Source organism: Trachemys scripta, chromosome 11 (assembly GCF_013100865.1).
Source record: "Trachemys scripta elegans isolate TJP31775 chromosome 11, CAS_Tse_1.0, whole genome shotgun sequence".
In the NCBI taxonomy this organism is placed as follows: domain Eukaryota; kingdom Metazoa; phylum Chordata; order Testudines; family Emydidae; genus Trachemys; species Trachemys scripta.
The window spans coordinates 20,890,637-20,912,820 of NC_048308.1; the positions used below are offsets into that span (position 1 = coordinate 20,890,637).

Below are 22,184 nucleotides of genomic sequence, written 5' to 3' on the forward strand. Positions count from 1 at the left end.
AAAGAGCCCTAGTCCTAGACCTCCACTATATTAGGCACTGTACAAACACAGAACAAAAGTCCCTGCCCCAAAGAGTTTACAATCTAAGTATAAGACAAGAGACAACAAATGGATACTGACAGTCCAACAGGAGTATAAAGAAACAACGAGACAGTATTAGCCCGCATGTTGGATTGCGGTCTCAGTGCACCAGCCTGTACCTTGTCCCACAACAGCACACAATAGGAGAGGTACATGCATCCTCTACTCAGACCGGGTGCTACCACTGATGCAGGGATGAATCTAGCTGCAAATGTTAAGTGCCAGTCAGAAAGTAGGGAATTGGAGTGATGTGTTCTGTGTTGCAGATCTGTCAGACTTCTGCATTCTGTATTTCACCATAAAAACAGTGTATTTTAAAATACTAGTTTAACTAAAGAAAATATGCACAGTTTGAAGAAAATTGTTGAGTAGGAAATTTAAATCTTTGTGTAGCCTCCATCTCATTTCTGTTGTTGTCAATCTCCCTGCTCACCCCTTTTCTTTTAGAGCACTCATAAAACTGTTATAGTATATCTTATAAACATTTCTTCCAGTCTTTCACCAGAGTCCAAATGTTTTTAAGTTGTTACACCTTTATCCATTTTAAGCAGCGTGAACCATTAATAAAGGTCAACACACTATTAACCTGCATTTGTTGTGTTTTCAGTTCTTCAGTGGGCAGGATTCTGTAGCCCTGTTGCATCCTGTGGCAGTTAAGGTTCATTATGTACCCTTGTTCTCTCTTTTCCCCCTAAGGGTTATATAACTGAGCTGTAAAATGTGGTCTGAGTTGGAATTTGGCATTAAGATAATCAGCCCAGCAGGATTTTATTTGTGGGAAATTTCCTTAGAACTAGTTTGCAGAATCTAAATGATTATTTATTTGAAAAGGAGCAAATTAAGATAATAAGAACTTCCCCAAATAATGGATGAATCGTCAATGATCTAGACTGGTAATGTGTCCATAATATGGACTGATTATTTCGGGCTCTTTTTTTTCTTACGTAACAGTGAAAAAGTGAAGCAAATAAATATGAACAACACTGTATTAAAATGTTCTCCTCCCATGTGCTTTTACAATTGAGCTTTCTCCCCAGCAACATGCAATGCTAAGTATATGAGTGTGTGCCAAGGAGAGAGGAAGGCTGAATTCTGAATTTTTCCTTTAGTAGGTTTAATGTGAAGACATAAACAGAATTTTAACACCGTTTGGTAGTGAATATTTACCATATTATAGAGGAGGAAGAATTGTCATAGTTTATTCTGAGAAGCAGTAAGTGTATGTTGTCTAGTGGGATTTATTCAGGAATGGACTAAAGGCTGCAAAGATTTTCTTTTGTCCATTTAAAGGTTTATAGCTCTATAACCCTTTGCTTATTAAATGTGCGCACATTTTCTTTTAAAATGAAGGTTACAATGGTAAATATATTGTGAAATGCAGAGTCAAGGTCACTAGACGCCAAAATTCTTTTCTTTTCTTAAGCCAAATGGCATAACAGGGAAACTGTAATCTTGGCTTTTCCTACTATACTTTATTAAAACATTACAATCTTGGCAGGATCACCTTCTGATGGAATCAGACTAACTGTATTGCTGTCGTTGTACAATGTGCTCAGGCAGGTCTCTGTTGAGAAAAGACTGAGCACTGAGCAGATTGGTAGTGACTTTGAGTGATAAACTGTTTTCAGGATTGGGGCATTTAGCCTTTTCCAATCATTGCACAAAATGCTTTTTACTTATTCTGGTGAGAACCAGACTCCTGTTGGCAGGGGGGCTGGAATGATTTTTATAGTGGGGGTGCTGAGGGCTATTGAACCAAACTGTAAACCCTGTATATAATGGAAACCACAACAAACCACGGGATGTAGCAGCACCCCAGACACCCTTGGTTCCATCACCTATGCCTGTTGCAGTCACAGAGGTGGAGGGGGTGGAAAAAACTGGCAGTGATTGCCTAACACAATCAGAATTATTTCCAATGTTGTAGCAAGGATGGTGTTTTACAAACACTGCTTCCTTTCATTGGAGAAAAGATTTATCAAGCAGAATATATAGGGGGTTATTCTGTCTCAGTGATATGATACAAAGTTAGGAGATAGCAATGGCAAATATAGTTTTGTCTCTTGAATGCTGAGTCTTTGAGTATAGTAATAGGTTAATTGGATCATACAAGGCTTGTTTCTTAAATGCAATGCAGGTTATAAAGGATTCCAATAGCTTGGATGAGGCTTGTTTTTTATGTCCATGAAATTCAATACAAGAAAGCTTTAAATTTTAAAATAAATAAATTACAAGAGACCGAGACTTATGTGATAAATACTGTGTCATATTTAATTTGGGATGTTGGCATGCAGTCAACCATTCTCGTTCATGCGTCGAACAGTACAACAAGGCACAGGCTGAGAAAAGATAGTTCTAGCTCCACTGTGGCCCTAGTTAGAAGGGGTTCTGTGTGCTAATGGAGATGGGGAGGTAGGGGCAGGGGACCCATCACTTCATGGTGACACCCTTTTTTCATCCCCCATGTTTCTATATAGAAATTAAGGATGCAATTAATATAGCTCTGAACTGCACTAACTCCCTCTGATTCCCTTCTGCAGCTGCAATTGAGCAGCCATGTAGCAGCTTGGCACCTGCAGGAGCGTGCTGCCAAGAGGAAAAAAAGGGAAGTAGAGAAGTATAAATTGGCTGGGGGTGGAGTAGTTTCGTACCTATAGATGACCAGGTTTGATGTGCTCGTCGCCAACAAACTTCACAGTGCTTCAAACCTCTGCCCACCGAGTCTGGAAAGTCCATGTGAGGAATTCTTCAGGAGATCTCCTGACTCTTTAGAATCTTGCCACAGTTTCCTCTCATACAATGGCAGCTTGAATGACACACAAAAGGAGCAACTGAAGACCTATTTATATTATAAACTCTTCAGGGCAGGGATCATCTAATACTGTGCTTGTACTCTGGCTAGCACAATGGGTTCCCACTCTTGATTTGGTCCTTAGGCACTACTGTAATAATTATGATTGATTAATAACAACAACAATAAATCATCCTAGACAGCATAGTGCTTGGCCGTTCATCCAGTAGTAGCAAATAAGGCCTACTGCAGGTATGTGATCCCTTATACAGAGGTTTTGGGGCAGTAAATTCATGTCGTTTCCAAACCCACTGGCCACGCACCATTCTACTTCAGGCCCATTCACAAGTACTATATTTTTCCTATACCAGTGCAGTGACAATCCCAACAGAACAGTTCTCTGGAGCCCAACGGATGGCGGAATCATGGTGCAGGGTCCTTCTCATCTGCTTCTCCTCTTTGTGTATGTGTTCACTCTCCCATTCAAACATTAGTTCTCTCTTGTTCTTGTATGGCTTCTCCTCAAGCCTACCCCACATCTGTAGAGATTATCAGGCAACTCAGACAAGCCCATCTTCCAGCAAAAGAGACTTGGCAAAGTGCTAATTCATCTCTAGGGTGTACAGATGGCTGTAATTCATTGCAACAAAAAGACATGAAACCAAAGCCAAGAATTGGTAATTTTTCATGTTTAAGCTCTGCCCTGCATAACATATAGCCCCTCATCCTGCCTAAAACCTCCACAGCAGCTGATAGGAGTTTGAGAATTGGTTAATAAATAAGCAGTTAGAACAATATTGGAAAAATCCATTAGTTGTGCCTGAGGTTCCTATTAGCCTCCATATATCTATATAGTTATCTCAGAGCTATGTACTCAAAGCTGAATCCAAAAGCTTGACTGTGGATAATAATTATATTTTGCAAAAATCTTTTTTTATTTTTATTAAGGATGCATTTTAGCTTGGCATTATATACTAACCACTTAAAAATAGATGATTTTCCTTAATATATATTTTTGTCTAGAGATATTTGTTTAGAGATGTACTTATGGCAAACATACACTGTTGTTGAATTTGGCTAAGGTATTAATGATAACAATAAATCAACTGGTGGTTTGCTGGGAAATGAAGCTACTTCATTATCTCTTAATGGCTATATCAAACCTGAAAAATACATATTTTTTGTCAACTGATCCAGTGAGTCAGACAGGAGAACTTTTTATTTCAGTGGGATGACACATCAAACATTCCTTCTAGTCTTTTGAGAAACATTGACCGAAAACCGTGCCTTTGCTTTTCACATCATTTTACCAGACTTTACACGAGGTGAAAATAGAGAAGCTTCTGTGTTATTACTTTTCAGGTGCTCGAAAGGAAGAAGTAGCCTTAATGAATGGCCTGACTGTTAATCTGCATCTCCAGATGGTAAATTCATTCTTTTTTTCACCTCCAATATTTAGTAAATTTGATATTGTCAAATTAACTTTAGTCCTTATATCTTGAATTTGAAAAGATTTTAACTCTTCATTTATGTTAATTAAAATATTTTATGGAGGTTCCTACAAGAAAGCACAGGACAATGATCTTGGCGCCTTTTTAAAAAGACTTGAGGATCTTTCTGAGTGCTCTGACCTATGTATTGGTATATACAGTACCTTGCTCAGCCCATAGGAAACACATAGCAGCAAAGCTTTTTTTCACAAGCGTTTTAAGGACAAGTCTGATCATTTCTCATGTACACTATAAAACAATGACTAAAGAGCATTCAAGACTCTTGTTCAGGAGATATGTGTGCAAATACCTATTATTTGTGTTTAGGGTTTCCACACACATCTCCAGAGTGACATTTTGATAGCTGCTCTTAGATTCCTCTCAAAACATCAGAGGTCAAGAAGAAGATTCTCATCTGAGAAACTGAGGTGTTAATAATTTCCCTGCAATTTAAGTCAAAAAAGCATGGTAGATGGGCTCATCATGTGAAGGACTATAGTATATAAATATAACTAGGGCCCTACTAAATTCACAGTCCATTTTGGTCAATTTCACAGTCATAGGATTTTTAAGATAGTAAAGTTCATGATTTCAGCTATTTAAATCTGAAATTTCATGATGTAATTGTCAGAGTCCTGACTCGAAAAGGAGTTATGGGGGAGAGGGTTGCAATGATATTGTATGGGGGTTATGGTACTGGTACCCTTACTTCTGCACTGCTGCTGTGGGCTGTGCTGCCTTCAGAACTGGCAGGTGGAGAGTAGTCGCTACTGGCCAGGAGCCCAACTCTGAAGAGTCACCGCCAGCAGCAGCACAGAATTAAGGATGGCATGGTATGGTATTGCCACCCTTACTTCTGTGCTGCTGCTGGCAGGGTGCTGCCTTCATAACTGGGCGCCTGGCCAGCAACTGCCGCTCTCCAGCTGCCCAGCTCTGAAGGCAGCACAGATGTAAGGGTGACCCTCCTGCAGCTCCCTTTTGGGTTAGGACCCCCAATTTGAGAAACTCTGGTCTCCCCCTGAAATGTGTATAGTATAGGGTTAAAGCAGACAAAAGACCAGATTTCATGGGGGAAGACCAGATTTCATGGTCCGTGACTCATTTTTCATGGCTGTCAATTTGGTAGGGCCCTAAATATAACACCTGGTAAATAATCTTTTCACTGGTCAGTATGGAATTATTAAGCTGGCTTCATTAGGCTCAGATCACTTCACAGCCCCCCAAGTTCTGTGCACAGTCCCAGAGTTCCCACTTTTTCTGTCAGTTTGGATCTCACACTACGTGAGGGGGTAGAAAGTGGATGGGCTATAGTTAGTGTGTGTGGCTACAGTCAGAGCATAAGTAGGTAAATGACATTCAGCTTGGGTCTGTATTAGACATTTTGTGGAGCATCACCTTGGAAGTCTCTCTGTCAGGGAGATGCAGGCAATGCAGTGATCCAGAGTTGTTACACAGACAATCTCTGCACAAATGGCCTAGGTTTCTGCTGATTGTCTAGGTTTGGAGGTAGGCCCTACAACCTTCATCACAGGAGGATGGCAGCAAACACCACCCCCATCACCAGAGGATGGTATGGGAACTTTGCGGAAAGCTCTGCACTCCCTCTGCAGGCTTTTCTACAGAAGGGAATAATCTGGATCTTGGTGATTCGAGCAGGGGGATGGAAAATCATGATTACTGTGTTTTATTTCTGTCTCTGCCAATAATTTGCTTGTATGACCTTGGCCAAATCATGTGGGGTGTAATTCTGGCCTCACTGAAGTCGGTGAGAATTTTGCCATTATCTTAAAAAAGATGGGGATTTCACCCTTAAACTCTCCGTGGCCATACTTACAAATCTGTAAAATGAGTACAATGTTATAAAAGTTTTCTACATCAAAGAGTATTGTAAAGACTAAATATTTTTCAAGTGCTCTAGGATTATTTTGACATGCTCTACATAAATGCAAATTGTTTGTATTTTTCTTAAATTACACATGGGGATCAATTCTTTAGTCTTGGCTTAGATAAGTGTTTCAACATATCATTTTTTTTTAACAGTTATCTTTTTTTAGCCCTACTCCAACTCGTTACAAAATTCTTCTAGAAGCCAAAGCCTTTCCCTCCGATCATGTAAGAAATTCATATTTCACCATATTTGTATTATTAATCATATTTTGGAAAGAGTATCAGTAGCCTGATTTGAATATTTATTAGCTAATCCGGTCCAAGTACCATTACAATAAAAATAAAAACTGTCAGATGCTTTTGAGCTCAGCTTGTTTTACAGATTGTAGTTTTATTCCTTTCGTTCAAATAAAAAATGCTACAAGATGAAAAGATTGAATGGGTACATTGATTTATTAGTCTTTTTAAAGACATTGAACAAACTGCTGGCCTAAATCAACTGAAGTTGTAGCTGTTTTATTAATTCATGTTGCTGTTTTACTTTATGGAAACCAAATCAATAGAAAACTCACAACATTAACATTAACACTTGTATATCCCCAGACAGAGATGGAAATACTTGTTTTTTAGCACTTTAAATTACTAGTTCAAACATAATTTGTGTGCTATGAAATAGGAGACAATAGTTTGTGCGTCAGAGCTTACAGCAAATTAATCTTCGAGTTTGTGGCCCAGTGCTACTTAATCATCAACTCAGTAAACTTTTGGAAATTGATAAGAAATTTTATCTTTAAGGCACAATAAAATGACACCAAATACCACTCATAGGATTATTTGTAATAAAGACAGTTACACAGATGCATGAAGTTCAGATTGCCTTTATTCTAGGCTACAGAGCTCAACAGTACATTTGCCTTTGTTCATTTTAACTTCATTTGTGCACACTCTGTGCCCTCTCTTTATGTTCCTTTGACACCCCAATAATAAGCTGTACAACTGCCCTCACCTCAGACCACTGTACTATAATTAACTATCTATATCACAATATTTCTGTTTGACTATATTTGACATTACACCCCCAAATATTATCAATACAGTATCTTTAGTGATAAAACAATTGGCTGAGATATTCAAAGCTGTCTTGGAGATATAGACATTGGGTGGAATTATTATTAGTAGTGCCTATGAGCCCTAGTCATGGACTAGAACCCCATTGTGTGTGTTAGATGCTGTTCAATCACAGAACGAAAGACAGTTCCTACTTCAAAGAGCCTTGGCTAACTGAAGTCAATAGGAGTTTTGACCCATTGAATTTAATGGGGCCAGGATTTCACCCACTAATTTAATGAAAGATGCGTGTATAGAAATCTCTGTTTCTTTTAAAATCTCTGTTTTGCTAAATTGTACTATGTTAAATTCTTTTCCAGTATGCTGTTGAGTCTCAGCTTCAGCTTCATGGACTTGATGTGGAGAAATGCATGCTCATGATACAGCCACGCAAGGTTTGAGGGATATAAATGTCAGAACGCTGCTCCCCTTGTTAACATTGGCTATATATGCGTAGTTAGCATTAGCTATATATGTGTAGTTAGTACAAGAATGGAGGTGTTGTCCCCCAAATTCTTTAGCATCTGCTGTCATTTGTTATGCATATGCATTTCTTCTATTTCTGTTCATGTGCCTAGAATTTTCAGATAAACTTATCAATGGCCACTAATTGTCTTTTTTGTTGCTCTCCATACATTTCTAACTTTAAGGACCAATATTAGCTTTGTTGTCTGACTTAAATTGCTGGACTTATCTCTTAGGAAGAAAATAATCTTTCAAAACAGTTACTTTATAGTACATTTTCTGATTGCCATAACACAATAGGCTCCTCAGAGAATGCAAAATTCAGAAGCATCAGCATGTATCTTCCTTATAGTTTTCTGTCTTAAAAGATTGCCATAAAGACAACATACTGTATCTTTATTATCACAACCTAAGGAAAGGGCCTGCTTCAAGAAATATTTAATTCAGATTATTTAGAGAGATTGCATTACCATCCCTTCTCAACATTAAGAACTTTGCCACCTAACTATAGTATGGATGATGAACATTGGATTCTAAAATCTGAGTAATCTTGTGAGGAGAGAGAGCCTACTCCTGAATCCTTGATAGATGTTCAAAGATTGTTAAGATAATAGCAGTTACTTCCAATTTAGCAAATTTTACCCAAGCTCTTTGCAGTAGCAAATTTAATTTCATTCTGAGTTTTCACTGCCTAGGTGATCCCTAGATAGTGGTGTTTTTACATGCTACTTTGTGGGAAGAAATGTGGGGGGGAAGGAGGCGGAAAATCTTACTACAAAGAATAAAAATTAGATTTTTCTGTTGAAATTTCTTTATATGTAATCACTTCAGGTTTGGGATTTTTTTTGTACTTCTGATTATGTCAGACTTACCATTTTTTGAAATATAAATATGGCAGATTTAGAATGGCTTCCTGCAGGAAACAAAATGTACTGAAAAGTAAGGGTGAGAGCTTATAGACAGCTTTTAAGACTTTTGGGTATCATGATTTTCAAATGCCACATAAAAATCATTATGTATTCTGTTTGCACCAAGATCTTTTTATATTGTAAACTAAAACTGTCTGAAATATTGAGAGGAGTGAAGCACATTGGAAAGCAAAACAAATGTTTTTAAGAATCTACCACCTAGAAAATAAGTTGCTAATGATTTTTCATTTTTTGAAGTAACCTACTCAAAGGCTATTTCCTGTCTCTATCTTTGTAGATCATTGCTGTGCTAGGATACGCTTTTGATCTCCCTATGCAGGCAGCACAGCACATAGTAAAATATAGATTGTGAAATAAGAAATGACAGTTTCATTACTGCCAGGGTAGATGTAAAACATGTGCTTTAACTTTATTTTAGGGGGAGGAGACCTTGAGAATTGAAGATATCCTTGACATAATTGAGAAGGAAGGGGACTCTGTTGCTGTAATTTTGCTGAGTGGAGTGCAGTACTACACAGGACAGCTGTTTGACATCCCCAGAATAACAAAGGCTGGCCAAGAAAAGGTAGAATTGTTTCAAGACTACTTCTCTAAAATCAGTTTAAAATAATCCTTCCCCCTCCCCACCCCCATGAACTGGACAGGTATGTAACATATAGGGGGTCTATCTAAATCACTCTAAAGATTTATAGAAAGTCATAATCGTATTCTTGAAATCTTATAGGGTGACTTAAAAAAAATCTACAAAAAGGCTATTATTCTTTATTAAATTCTTCAGGACTCTTCCTTAAGAGTTCTGAATGGGGAAGAAAATGATCATCTTAAACCTTAAAACCTACAGCACTGTGCATTAGACTTCTATATTTAAACAGAATTTAGCTATGTTCTCTTTCTTCTCACCCACTCACTGGCAGCTGCTATCACAGCGTTTTGCCTCCAGTCAGTCAGGCAAGGTGAGTTCCTAGTGGAGCTGACAGCTTCTGACTCAGCTGATCAGTTAGCAGGAGACAGGCAGGATACTGAGTATATCACCTTCATGAGATGACTGGTTTTCAATACAATGACTCAGACTTGGAAACTTGCAGCCAGTGTACTAGAGACTTACTGTGAATTCTTTTAACCATCTTGATTGCCTCTGGAATGCAGGGGAAGGTAGAGTCTTAATTAAGTTTTCTTATCAACAAGAGATCGGCAGACTTATCAGGAGGCACATTTTTTTATTGGATATATCTTATCTGACCTAGGATACTCAAGGAATTAACATACTGGATGTTACTGGATTCCTACAAACCTGCAGTGTAGCTGTATCTGAACAGTTAACCCTTTTGAGGCTTCAGTCCTGATCATACCAGGGCTTCCTTTTGTTGTTATACCTTCTGTTTCTCCTCTGCTGAGCCCCTTGGGCACAAATGCAGGTCCATGAGTTAGCTACAGTGACCATGGGATGCAAACATTGAGTGCACCCACTGAGCAATCTAATTTTTTTAAATGCAACATAAAGCTGCTTTCCCTTGTGCCAGAAACTGTAAGGGAGGACAGGCAATGGCAACTGCATCTGCCCCTTGCCAGGCTTAAAGATGGCATTGCACCTCCTTGCACTGGCTTGGGTGAATTTAGGTCCGCACATTTTAGAGCCACATAGATCTAGTATTTATGTTTTTATACCATCTTTCTTGAGGATCACCTAGTCCCTTGCTAACTCTAATGAATCAAGCCTCACAACACTGTCTTTTGATTAAAGGGAAGGATAGTCTGATAGAAAGAGGATGTATCCAAATGCTAGTATACTGTATCAGTTAATAAAAGAAGGTTATACTGGGGGTGATGAAAGCATTCACTCACAGGAAAGCTGGAGTTAAGTGCATCAGGCCCTATGTGTTTAGGTATGTATGTGTTTAACTGTTGCATATTTTCAATATTAGGAAAATTAGTCATACATTCTGTACTATGTTTAAGCTTTTCTGGGATTGGTATCTCAGTGTTATCTGAGGCAACTTCTGGTTGGTGACTAGAGAAGAAGTAAACTCCGTAGAGTAGGCAAAGCAAGGTGAAGGTGACTCTGCCTGTAATGGGTCTTAGACACAGGAAAAACTATAGTCCTCATCTCAGAATGAAAAAAACTCTTGAGGGCATTGTGGGTGCTCTCTGACCTTGGCAAGTCCTGTAACCTCTGTCCATGTTGCCCATCTCTTAATTGAACAGCAGTTTACCTAGCTCGTAGCGGTATTTACAAGCGTTAGGATGAAATCCTGTCCCTTCATAAGGTCAGAATTTCACCCTTGGTTTTTTAGAAAATCCTGATATCCTTTGATGAAAGGCAATCCAAGTAGTATATTATATGTTAGTATATTATTATTAGGAGCTAGAGGTGTATGTATAGGAAGGTGTACAGACCACAATGTCCCCATTAGAGCTTATTGGTGGATTTGTGCGTATATATATCTAAGTCACATGTTTTATTACTTCTATGTGATAGAAATACTTCAGAGGACAATGAATTTCCAGCAATCATCCATCCCATTAGCATCAGGAATTGGAAGCCAAATACAGTCTCTTCTGTCTGCAAATCTACAAAGCTTTAATGATTCCAAATAAAGGTGGCATGAGACATGTATCAGTTGAGCACCTACCTTCCTTGAGGAGCCAACTTCCATTGAAAGTCAAGTGTTTTAACCCCTTTGATGCAGTAATGTTCAGGACTTGGGGAGGGTGGATTCAGGATCCTAAATTTACTGAAAACTCATGCAACATAAAGATGCAGGTCTAAGCACTATTCATGTGTTGCTGGTCAGGGAGACCTTAAAAGCATGACAAGAAATTTTAGACATTCAAAGACCCTTATAGGTACTGCCCTCTACAATATCTAAATACTATATATTTATACAAAGTCTTCTACCATACTCAGACACCTGAAATATTGAAGACATTTACTTCAGCAATTTCCAGTCTGTGGTCTGTGGAGAGTTCATAGGTGACATGGGTGTTGACAGAACTGGTTTGAAGCTGCTTCCACAAGTTTCCAGGCTTCTCCTTACAGAGAAAATCTGAGAAGCCTTTAAAAGCAACTGAAAACAGAGGGGATCCAGACTAGCTGTGTATATTAGGGGCCACTGTTGCATGAGAGAAGGGGTAGTGGTACATGAGCCATCCCCCTAGACCAGAGCCACAAAGGAGAGAGAAATGTCCAGGAGAAAAGGGAACCAAGACCTTGTCTACTCAAGAAAGTTGCACCATTTTACCTAAGGGTGTGACTTTAAACCAATTTAGTTTAACTAGTGCAAATCCCTGTGTGAACACTCTTATTTTGATTTAAATCAGCCCTATTTTGGTTTAGCTGAATTCAATTAGAAATTAAATTAAACTGAAATGAGCTGCTCTTAAACCTTGTGTAGACAAGGCCTAAGTGGCAGGGGAGAGGAGAAGATGGCATGCACATTTGATCAGCAGGGGCAGGAAGAACTGTATACATAGGAGGGAGAGATTAATTGAAGAGCTACATTAGGTATTTTTATTTATTTAAAAAAACAACAACAACCCATTTTTCATATAAAAGATGGTTAAAATACATGAATAATTTGTCAATATTGCTTTATCATATAAACTCTTGATGTAACTGCCACAGAACTATTACGCAGTCTCTATTGGGAAGAGGGTGAGTTGCTCAGTTGTCAATGGGAACAGATGAGGTTGATAATCTCTCACTGTAAAAAAAAAAAAAAAAAAAGAGTTCAGGAACCTATGTTTTTACTTCAGACTGAATTATTCCTTTATATTGTATTTCATTACAGACTCACTAGATGGAGAACTCATGTTCACTGTGCAACAAAAGGAATCACTCAGGTTACATCCAAACCCAGACACTTCTTAATCTTTGGGTTATGAATAGATTTAGGGATAAATTATTTACGCTCCTAATCACCCAAATAAAAGTCCTAGAGGAATATTGCCCCTTGTGGCTGATGGAAAACTAGCAAGGAACATCTGAACCCTTTAATTGCCTAATCTGAAGAAGGCATTAATAAATTTGGTAATCTACCAGCAATCATTAATGAAATATCTATATTTACACTACTGCCTGCAACACCATTGAGCACAAAATGCTGCTAACTCAGTTATACAGCCTAGTAAGTGTAGTCCAGGAAAGCATTGACCTGACTTCACTCATTCATCTTTGACAGATCCCAGATAGATTATGAAGAGCAACTGTTCCTCTTTCACAGGAGCTTTCACATGCACTGTTCTGCATGGAACTCTCTCTCCTGCTCCCATCTCTTCAGTTTATATATGAACTATCTTGGAAAGGTTTCTCTCCTCAGTGAACAGGACTCAAGCCATCACACAGATGGCATAATGCTTCATGGAAATAAGCAGATGGGTGAAAGTTGGTTTAAGATGTATCCAAATAAAACAGAAGTGATAACTAGAAAAACTATCCTAAGCTGACCTCATCCTTATCCCCATCCCCTGAAGGCATCAGCACTCCATGTCAGCACTTACTGACGTTTAGGCAGGGAAGACTTGCAGTATCACATCACATTAATGCTCTGTACTTTCCATGGCTACCCATTCAACTCCTCACCCTAGTCGTTCTGGCTTTTGGTGGACTGAAGCTCAGCTACCTTAAAGACCACATCTTTCTGCCCCTTTTGGGGATGATGAAACTGTTAGTGGCTAGAATTAAACTCTTAAAAGCCAGTGGCAAAACTTTATCAAAAGGAAGCTGTAATATTTGGAATGCCAAAATAGACTGGAATGAGCTGTAATCATCTCATGTTCAGATCAGTATGCAAGACCCACTACACTGGTGACTAATAAACCAGTACATCTCATGAACAGAAAGTAAAGTAGGGTGAACAGATGAGAAAAGAGAGAAGGAAATGTAAAATGAAAATTGAAAGTGTTATAAGAGAGAAAGGAAATAAATATAATTTGTAAAACAACCCACTAAGTATTGTTGTCAAACAATGTAGCAGAGGGACATGTTCGTCACAGGAAGTCTTTAAAATCTTTTAAACATGGAGTTTAAATGGTACACCACAATGATTGCCCTAAAACTGCTTAAACAGAGGTTTAAGATGCAAGTTCAGAAAGGTCTGAAAAAGTGTTTTAAGAAGACTGAGGTCAATTATTTATGAATTAAATTACTGATTTCCTTTTGAATTTTTTTAAATCAGTTTCCTAAGTTCTCTGCTTAAACTAAGATTCCTCCCAGAGTGAAAACTCTGACACAGACAGCTTCATTAAGCCATTAAATATTAAATGAACTAAATTAAGCTTGAAACATCACCTCAAGCTATTTTTCCATCTTCGGTCTCTCAGATAAATGAAAATTACTACATATTGTGCCAAGCTCTCCTCAGCAGGGTGTAGGCAGTGGAGGGTATAGCATTACTTTCCTTTTTCCATCTTTGCTTTTAGAGGCTAACTCTCTAATCTCCTGAACCACTTAAGAAATGGACAATTTCTAGGAAACTTTAACTTCCAAGTTCACTTTTGTATAATAAATTATAATATAAATATAAATAAATTATAAATAAATATAAAAATACTGTGCCTTTAGCCCTTTGTGTACAACGTGTACACTATTTTTAGTCTCTCTAGTCCCAGTAGGAAATACTTTAAAATCCTTCATCTTCATTTCTCTTCCTGACTTCCTTTCTAAAATGTCCCAGCTGTGCTTGCGTGAAGCTGTCAATTCTCTCCAAATGTCATTGACCATGCTGAGCTGCTACCTGCCAGTTACCAGCAACTGCCCAGACACTTGCCAACAATGCCTTTCAGAAGTTGAAATAAAGATGAGGATGCAGTGGGGACCACATATCCTTCTCCTCTGCCAAAAGCAGATGGAGAGCTCCCCATGGTCTCTGTAAGCAACAGTCCCACACAGCTCCCCTCCCTGCACAGTTGGTGCAGTGAGAGCTCTTTCAGTTTGCTTTAATTGCCATTTAAAATCTATATAGAGAGAGTCTTACTGTTTACATAACTGTGCCACACATCAGGTAGGGAAGCATGATTATCGCCAGTTCAGAAATGGCAACTTGAGGTTAAAGGGAAATGAAACTTGCCCAAGGTCATACAGGAAGTCCATTGGCACTGAATTCAGATCTTCAAGGTCCCATTCTGGTGCCTTAACCACAAGGTGATCCATCCTTGTAAGGAGTCTTGTGCTACCTCACTGAACTTATTCTTTACAATATGAAGTACCTGAAAAAGAGCACTGTGTAATTCAAAAGCTTGTCTCTTTCATCAAAAGAAGTTAGTCCAATAAAAGATATTACCTCGCCCACCTTGCCTCTTGAATATCCTGGGACCAACACAACTACAACAAAGATATGGCAGACATTTTAAACTACAGGTTTTCTTTGTTCTCTTCTTTCTGCAAAGTGAAGACCACGTAACTTCAGAATTAGAGCATTCACCAAGGTGTTTAATGCACATTCACTTCACTCCTTTAGTTGATTCATCTTAAATATCCTGAATGTTCCTGTGTAGACAAGTTCTTGCTATGTGAAGGCTAGAATGCTTATCAAACCAAACCAGATCTCTGCCCCTATTTCAGTTCACCCATCATTAATATTTATATTGGACAAGTGATGCGGTGCTGGCAGTTCAGCCCATCATTTTGAGAGAATTTTACAGCCCCACAACTTCATTAGCAGCTTCATTAGAATTAGTGTGTCAGACTTTTGTATATGCGGTTTCATTCAGTTAGCTAGATAGTTTTTAAATGGGCATTAAGTACACCAAAGTATTCTTTTAATAATTTAGCTGAGATGCCTTTTGTACAAGAGACAGCAAAAGAGATTTTAAAAAAAATCCTTTGTTTTATTACAGGGCTTAGATGTATTAAAGTCCATGCTCTCACTCTCATTCCTACCATGCCACTTGTAAAAAGTCTGTTTGTGTCTTTAGAGAAAAATGTAAAATAGTATTAACTTGTAGTTCATGCACAAAATACACTATTATTTTTCTTCACTTTAATGGGGTAGCATTATAGTACAAGTTTTAGATCACTCTTTTAATTTAAAAATGCTGCCATCTAGTGGTGGTTCTGTGTATAAAAACAACGTTTTGTTTCATGCTCCTTAGTTATTTCAAACTTTCAGATCGCTAGATATGGCCATCCTAGAACCTTTACAGGAAGTAGAGGGAGGAGTGGGAGTGGTAGTATATTGTAAGGACAAGTACAATAAATTTTAAAATGCATGGTACTGTATATGATGCTACCTCACGTGTTACAAAATTCTAAGGGACAGATTTCCATAAGTGCTAAGCTCCCAAAATTGCAAAGGCAATGGGAGCTTCAAACATTTAGCAGCTCTGAAAATCAGACCCTTACTGTGTAACTGATATAAATAATTTATCCTTGTCGCTGCAGCATGCCAAAACATGTCTTTTAATTAAATACAATCTTTTATTCATTATTAATATTTTTACACGTACCATTGCAGTGTTACAATAGATCAAATTTGGGGGCCTAAAATTGTATCTGTGAATAGAAGCCCATAAAATTATTCATTTGAGGATGGATACACAAACACACATATTGTACACAACTTGTTTCTATCACCAAATCAAACAGATATGACGTTGATGGTGCTATGATATGGGGAGCAGATGTGCACAACTATAAATGTATCTTTTTGCAGAGTCACTTTTATGGTGATTATCCTTTTAGGGAGTCTATTAAAGTCCTCTCTTTCCTCTAGGGTTGCTATGTTGGCTTTGACCTGGCTCATGCTGCTGGTAATGTAGAATTGCATTTACATGACTGGGGAGTAGATTTTGCCTGCTGGTGTTCCTACAAGGTGAGAGTTGCTCTAGCATTTGAGAATGTTTTTAATAATTATGTCTCCATGAACGGTGGGCAAAGAGGGTCAGATTAAATAGGAATTGTATTGGCCCCTTGGACCAAAAATCAAACAGAAGCTTTGTCTAAGGTGTAAATGCAGATACCTCGGGTATGGTGGTTTTTAAGACAAATCTGAAGAAATAAAATATTTAACAATATCTATTTTCAACAAAAAGAACAGGAGTACTTGTGGCACCTTAGAGACTAACAAATTTATTAGAGCATAATAATAAATTTGTTAGTCTCTAAGGTGCCACAAGTACTCCTGTTCTTTTTGCGGATACAGACTAACACGGCTGCTACTCTGAAACCTATTTTCAACAAGCTCACCACTTTAATACAATAGATGAGGCCAAAGAGCTTCAGCTAAAAGCCTTATTGAAATTGTGTAATCATCCTGTCTTTATGCAGGGAGGATGAGGGAATGCTGCATGTGAGAAATAATGAGAGCAAAATGTATACATGTTAATATATTCTTTACAGTATTTAAATTCTGGAGCTGGGGGCCTGGCTGGTGCCTACATTCATGAGAAACATTCCCAGACTATAAAACCAGCGTAAGTATTTCTACATATTGAAGAAAGCCCACAGGGGTGTTGTAAAGTTTAAATGGGAAAACACTTCTCTTTTTCTCTGTCAAAATACACTGTTGCCTTTGTGACATTGCTGATTTATTCAATTTGTCTGACTGAGGATAAGGTTTTAGAGGTTCAGGTTCCAGGTCCAGCCAGGGCTGGAGTTCTGGTTCAACAATATTAGAACTTCATAAGATTCTCTTCTGAGATTTTGGCCCCAAATACTGGAAGTCTTCTGAGCTCAATACCTTGAGGGTAGGAAATCACAAGTATAGTTTATTCTTGTGAGAATTCCCACAATTTTGGACTAGGGTGACCAGATGTCCCGATTTTATAGGGACACTCCCTATATTTGGGACTTTCTTATATAGGCACCTATTGCCCCCCACCCCCTGTCCCGATTTTTCACATTTGCTATCTGGTCACCTTATTTTGGACTGATGTCTCCTGTTTAAAGGGGCTGTTCTCTTAAGATTCATTTGAAGCGGAGAGCACTTAGGGATGGTTCAGAATTAGGGATACTTATCAACAATCCTCATTCCCAAATTTGAGGGAATTCAATTGTACAGTTTGTGTTTTAGACCTTGTCTTATATAAGTAAGTATTTATAGTTGAAGCTAGAACAGTATGCAACATCTAATAATTTTGCTTTCTCTCCTCCCCCAAAAAGAAAATGGATGAATGTGACCACATCTGAAAAAAATTAACTAAAAGCTGCTTTTTTTCCCCCCTCAGAGGGGATAGGAATAGAGCTGTGTACATCTTTGCAGTTTTGCTTCACAAAGGTTCATGAGATTTTTTTTTGCATTTCAGTCCATTTGGTTTTCACCCCGTGACTTTTGCTTTCAGTTTGTGGTTAGAATTAATCCTTTTTATGCAGTCAAACCAACCAAATGGCATCCAAGTTTCAAACCTTGGAGTTTTTAAACCAACATAGGCTGAGTTTAAATGCCTAGTCAAGCCAATATGTACTTTCAGAAGTAATCCCACTAACATGAATGGGATTAGAGAGACCAGGTGGCCGAGGTAGTATCTGTTATTTGACCGATGTCTCTTAGTGAAAGAGACAATCTTTCAATCTTACTCAGGGCATGTCTTCACTACCCTCCAGATTGGCGGGTAGCAATCGATCTATTGGGGATCGACTTATTGCATCTAGTGAAGACGCGATAAAATTGATCCCCGATGGCTCTGCCGTCGACTCCAGAAATCCACCGCGGCAAGAGGGGGAAGCGGAGTCGACGGCGGCGCAGCAGCGGTCGACTCGCCGCTGTCCTCACAGACAGGTAAGTCGACCTAAAATATGCAACTTCAGCTACGCTATTCACGTAGCTGAAGTTGCATATCTTAGGTCGACCTCCCGCCCGTAGTGTAGACCTAGCCTCAGAGTTCTTCTTCAGCTCTGTGTAAGCTCAAAAGCATGTCTCTTTTACCAACAGAAATTGGTCCAATAAAAGATATTACCTAACCCACCATCTGTCTAATATCCTGGGACCAGCATGGGTATAACACTGCAAACTTGAATAGGATTACTCATGTGAAGAAAGGTTATCTGTGTCAGCAAGTGGTTTACCAGGGTCATGGGCTAAGGTCACAATGCTACAATGAGCTCTACATGTACAGCTCCTGATGTCTGTATGGAGTCTCACTGAAATCAATGAGGTGTGGGGTTCCATGTGCTCAGAGTTCATTGCAAGATCAGAAGCCTACTTTGTTTAAAAACAAACATCCAACCCATAACGTGAAACCAAGAAAAAATCATGTGGATTGTTGTTTTCTTGCATCTCTAATATGGAATTGCTTAACTCTTCTGTTTTGTCCTAAATTATAAGTAGTAGTGTATAAGGATGTTGAAATTAAAAGTGTATATGCAGGGATATTTCAGATTACATTACAGAAAGTAAGTGCTTATGCTTGCCCTAAAATGGATTGTGATTTCCAGTTTTTGTTGACTGAAGGTTTTTTTAATTGGCAATTTCACTTTTCAGCTATTCTCTAAATACTGGCTAATACAAATTCAGGCAACAGTTAATTAACCTCATGTTATGCTAAACTGGTGACTGAGAATTTTAGTAAATTATACTAGTTTTAAACTCCATTAATACATACATTTACACATCCTAAATAGGTCGTCTGCATGTAAACCTGTTATCAGAGTCCAAGAAATCTAATAAGAGGAAATGGTTATAACATTAAAAATAAGTAACCCTAATTGTGTCTAAAAGACAGTTTAATGTAAAGAGAATACATCAAATTTTCTTTTAAAATTTAAACACTGAATACCTTTCTTAGACCTGAAGAAGAGCTTTGTCTAAGCTCAAAAGCTTGTCCTTTCCACCAGCAGAAGTTGGTCCAATAAAAGATCTAACCCTTTTAAGTCTCCCTTTTAAAGTTAGACTTAAAAAAACAACAACAACAAACAAACAAACAAAAAACTTATTCTGTGGTTGGTGAACAAAATCAAAGACTGTTTTAGCTCTGACTAATAGTTCTCTAATAATGGCATGTTTTCATTATAATCTCTACTTTTAAAGCTAGGAAGCATTACATGAAGATCTGTTTTCTCAAAGACTTTATAATTAATGTAAAGCTATAGTCTCTGACCAGAGGTTGGCTGCATACAAAGAAATACTTGTTAAAAATGTTATATAGATGCTGTCATATATTTTAAAAATAGTCAGATTGTGATTTTTTTAATACATCAACAAGTGTAAACACTTCTTTTCTGATATAACACCTGGAGAAATTGCTGATACTTTTTTATTTTAGCTGGGACAAGGAAAACTAAATCTAGTTTCAAAGAGAAATAATATTATTGTAACCAGTTGCATTATATTATGTGCAGCTCCTAGACTGTCTAGACTCCTAATAGATAACACAATAATGCTGATTGGTTCTTGGAATCATCTCAATTGCTCACAACAGAACTCATTCTAGGGCGTACAGCCATTTATAAGCTGATCATCACAAGTTTTTATTTGCTTGAGGCAAACACCAGCAAGACTGGAGGCTCTTCTGAACTATTCCACCAAGTACTTCTCCCCCATTTTCGGTCTCCCATCTTTCTTTTTCCCTCATTACTATTTTCCTTGAACTACTTGCTCTTTGTCCTCTCTGTATAAGTCCCTTCTCCTTCACTTAAAAGATTAAATCATCTGCTCCAAAAGATGCACCTTCTGTTCCCTGCTTCTTAATCTCCCAGTCAGCTTTCAGGTCTGAAAAAAAGACAAACAAATTATCTAGCCCATCTCTGCATTTTTCCATCACTCTAGGCCTGGTCACCTTGTTATGGTCCTTGTGGAGTTTTCCCAACAGAACATACAGAATAGCCATTTCTTATTGCTGTTGTGTTCACTCTTAGGATCTCCCCAGTCAGATACACATAATGCACTCTGGGGTTAATGTGGCCAGGCCTGCTGGATCCTACAAGGCTCTTCAAGCCTATTTGGAGTGGGTGGGAGAAGAAAGGGGTCAGGGTCTCATTGGGGGAAGATGTTGGGGACAGGAGAGAGGAAAGGAACTTTGTAGTGAACCTTCTGGAGACAGAGTGGGAGGAGTGATTTATATTTGGGTGTGTGTGTGAAAAAGACACATAGGGGATTGGATCCCTTTCCTCAGCTTTAGAAACCTTGGTAAATGCATCAGCTTGACTTTGTGGAATGGGCTAAGATTAGAGTTTGTTACTGAACCAGTTTCCCTATACTTAGTCATTAAGTCCTGTACAATGCCGAGGTAAATGAACATTTTAAAGTACAAATATATCTACATGTTACAGACCTTTCCAACCTGTGACCCAGTTAAGAGATTTCTGCTGTATACATTGGAGATGGCGCGGAAGCCAAACTCTGGGTCTCAGCGCCACAGAACTTTGAAGTTCAGATCAAGATCTGCATCTGGACTGGGAGGCGAGGCCCTATCTTTATCTCTATAACAGGCTCGAATCAGAATTTAGGATCAGAGCCCTAAATCCAGACAGATGTTAGAAATGTAGAACTTTTGGTGCAAACTTTGCAACATGAGCCCATCTCTCAGTCAAGTTACTTTAAAGCAGGGTAATGCAAAGTCAGAAAAGCAGGAAAGTGAAAAAAATAAGAATAGAATATGATCCTAAGCTTTCAGATGTAATTTTTTGTTGGGACCTTAATAGCCATAGTACTTTTGTATATACTGAGACTTGAAGATCAAATTGTTTGTTGTTAATATATCCCAGTTGCATTCCTTTTCCCCCCTCCCACATCACCCAGCCATTTCAGGTTTCCAAATAAAGCAGTGAGACAAAAGAGAATTTGTCTATGTCAAAGTGTTCAATTTTATAGCTGATTTAAATGCAGAACAATTTGCTGTATGCTGTACAATCAAATAGAGTGGAATTTAACTGCTATTGAAGTTGCAGATTTTATGCTGTATCTAAAAAGTCTTTAATCGTCATTTGAATCAAGGATGACACCCAGTGGCCAGACAAGTTCATTCAAACACAGAAGCCCCGAATATCTTTTCATTTCTTTGTCTTTCAGCCACCCCTGAAATAGGTAATTAAATTCCAACCCAGTTGATCTGTGTCATTTAAATGATTTGACAGGTTGTTTTTAACCCATGGCCAATATTATGTAAACCACTTTAACCAACCCTATTGATTTCTTTAACTTATCTCATCCTTCATATTCAAGCTATTGACTAGGCAATTATATTTATTAAAATATTTTATTGCCTTGTAATGTAAAATGTACATTCTGGCCATCTTTCAAAGATGAAGATCCGAGGTGTATGCCAAAGGACCTCTTGCCTGTAATTAGCAAGTATAAATTAGAGGCCAAGGTAAACCAGTACAGGGTGAGAAATAGTTTTGTCATCCCGCAAAACTTTTTGAAATTTCAACATTTTTTCTTCTTTCACATCAGGTGAAACTGATTTTTCAAAGTTCTTTGTTAAAAATGAGAGCGAGACCAACCCGTACAGGAATAGCGAATAGCCTGATGGTCAGGCCACTATCCTGGGAGTTCGGAGACC

The 22,184-nt window shown here is 38.3% G+C and overlaps 1 protein-coding gene across 6 annotated transcripts in view; it reads left to right on the top strand.

Moving 5' to 3' along the window:
• The window catches only part of KYNU (kynureninase), an 82,118-nt gene that overhangs the window by 30,417 nt on the left and 29,517 nt on the right, over positions 1-22,184 (top strand). For all 6 annotated transcript variants that reach the window (XM_034785444.1, XM_034785443.1, XM_034785446.1 and 3 more), the window contains 6 exons: positions 4,235-4,296; positions 6,403-6,474; positions 7,677-7,751; positions 9,169-9,315; positions 16,460-16,558; positions 17,086-17,159. In XM_034785444.1, coding sequence (XP_034641335.1) covers positions 4,235-4,296; positions 6,403-6,474; positions 7,677-7,751; positions 9,169-9,315; positions 16,460-16,558; positions 17,086-17,159 — 529 coding nt within the window. The remainder of the gene's footprint in view (positions 1-4,234; positions 4,297-6,402; positions 6,475-7,676; positions 7,752-9,168; positions 9,316-16,459; positions 16,559-17,085; positions 17,160-22,184) is intronic.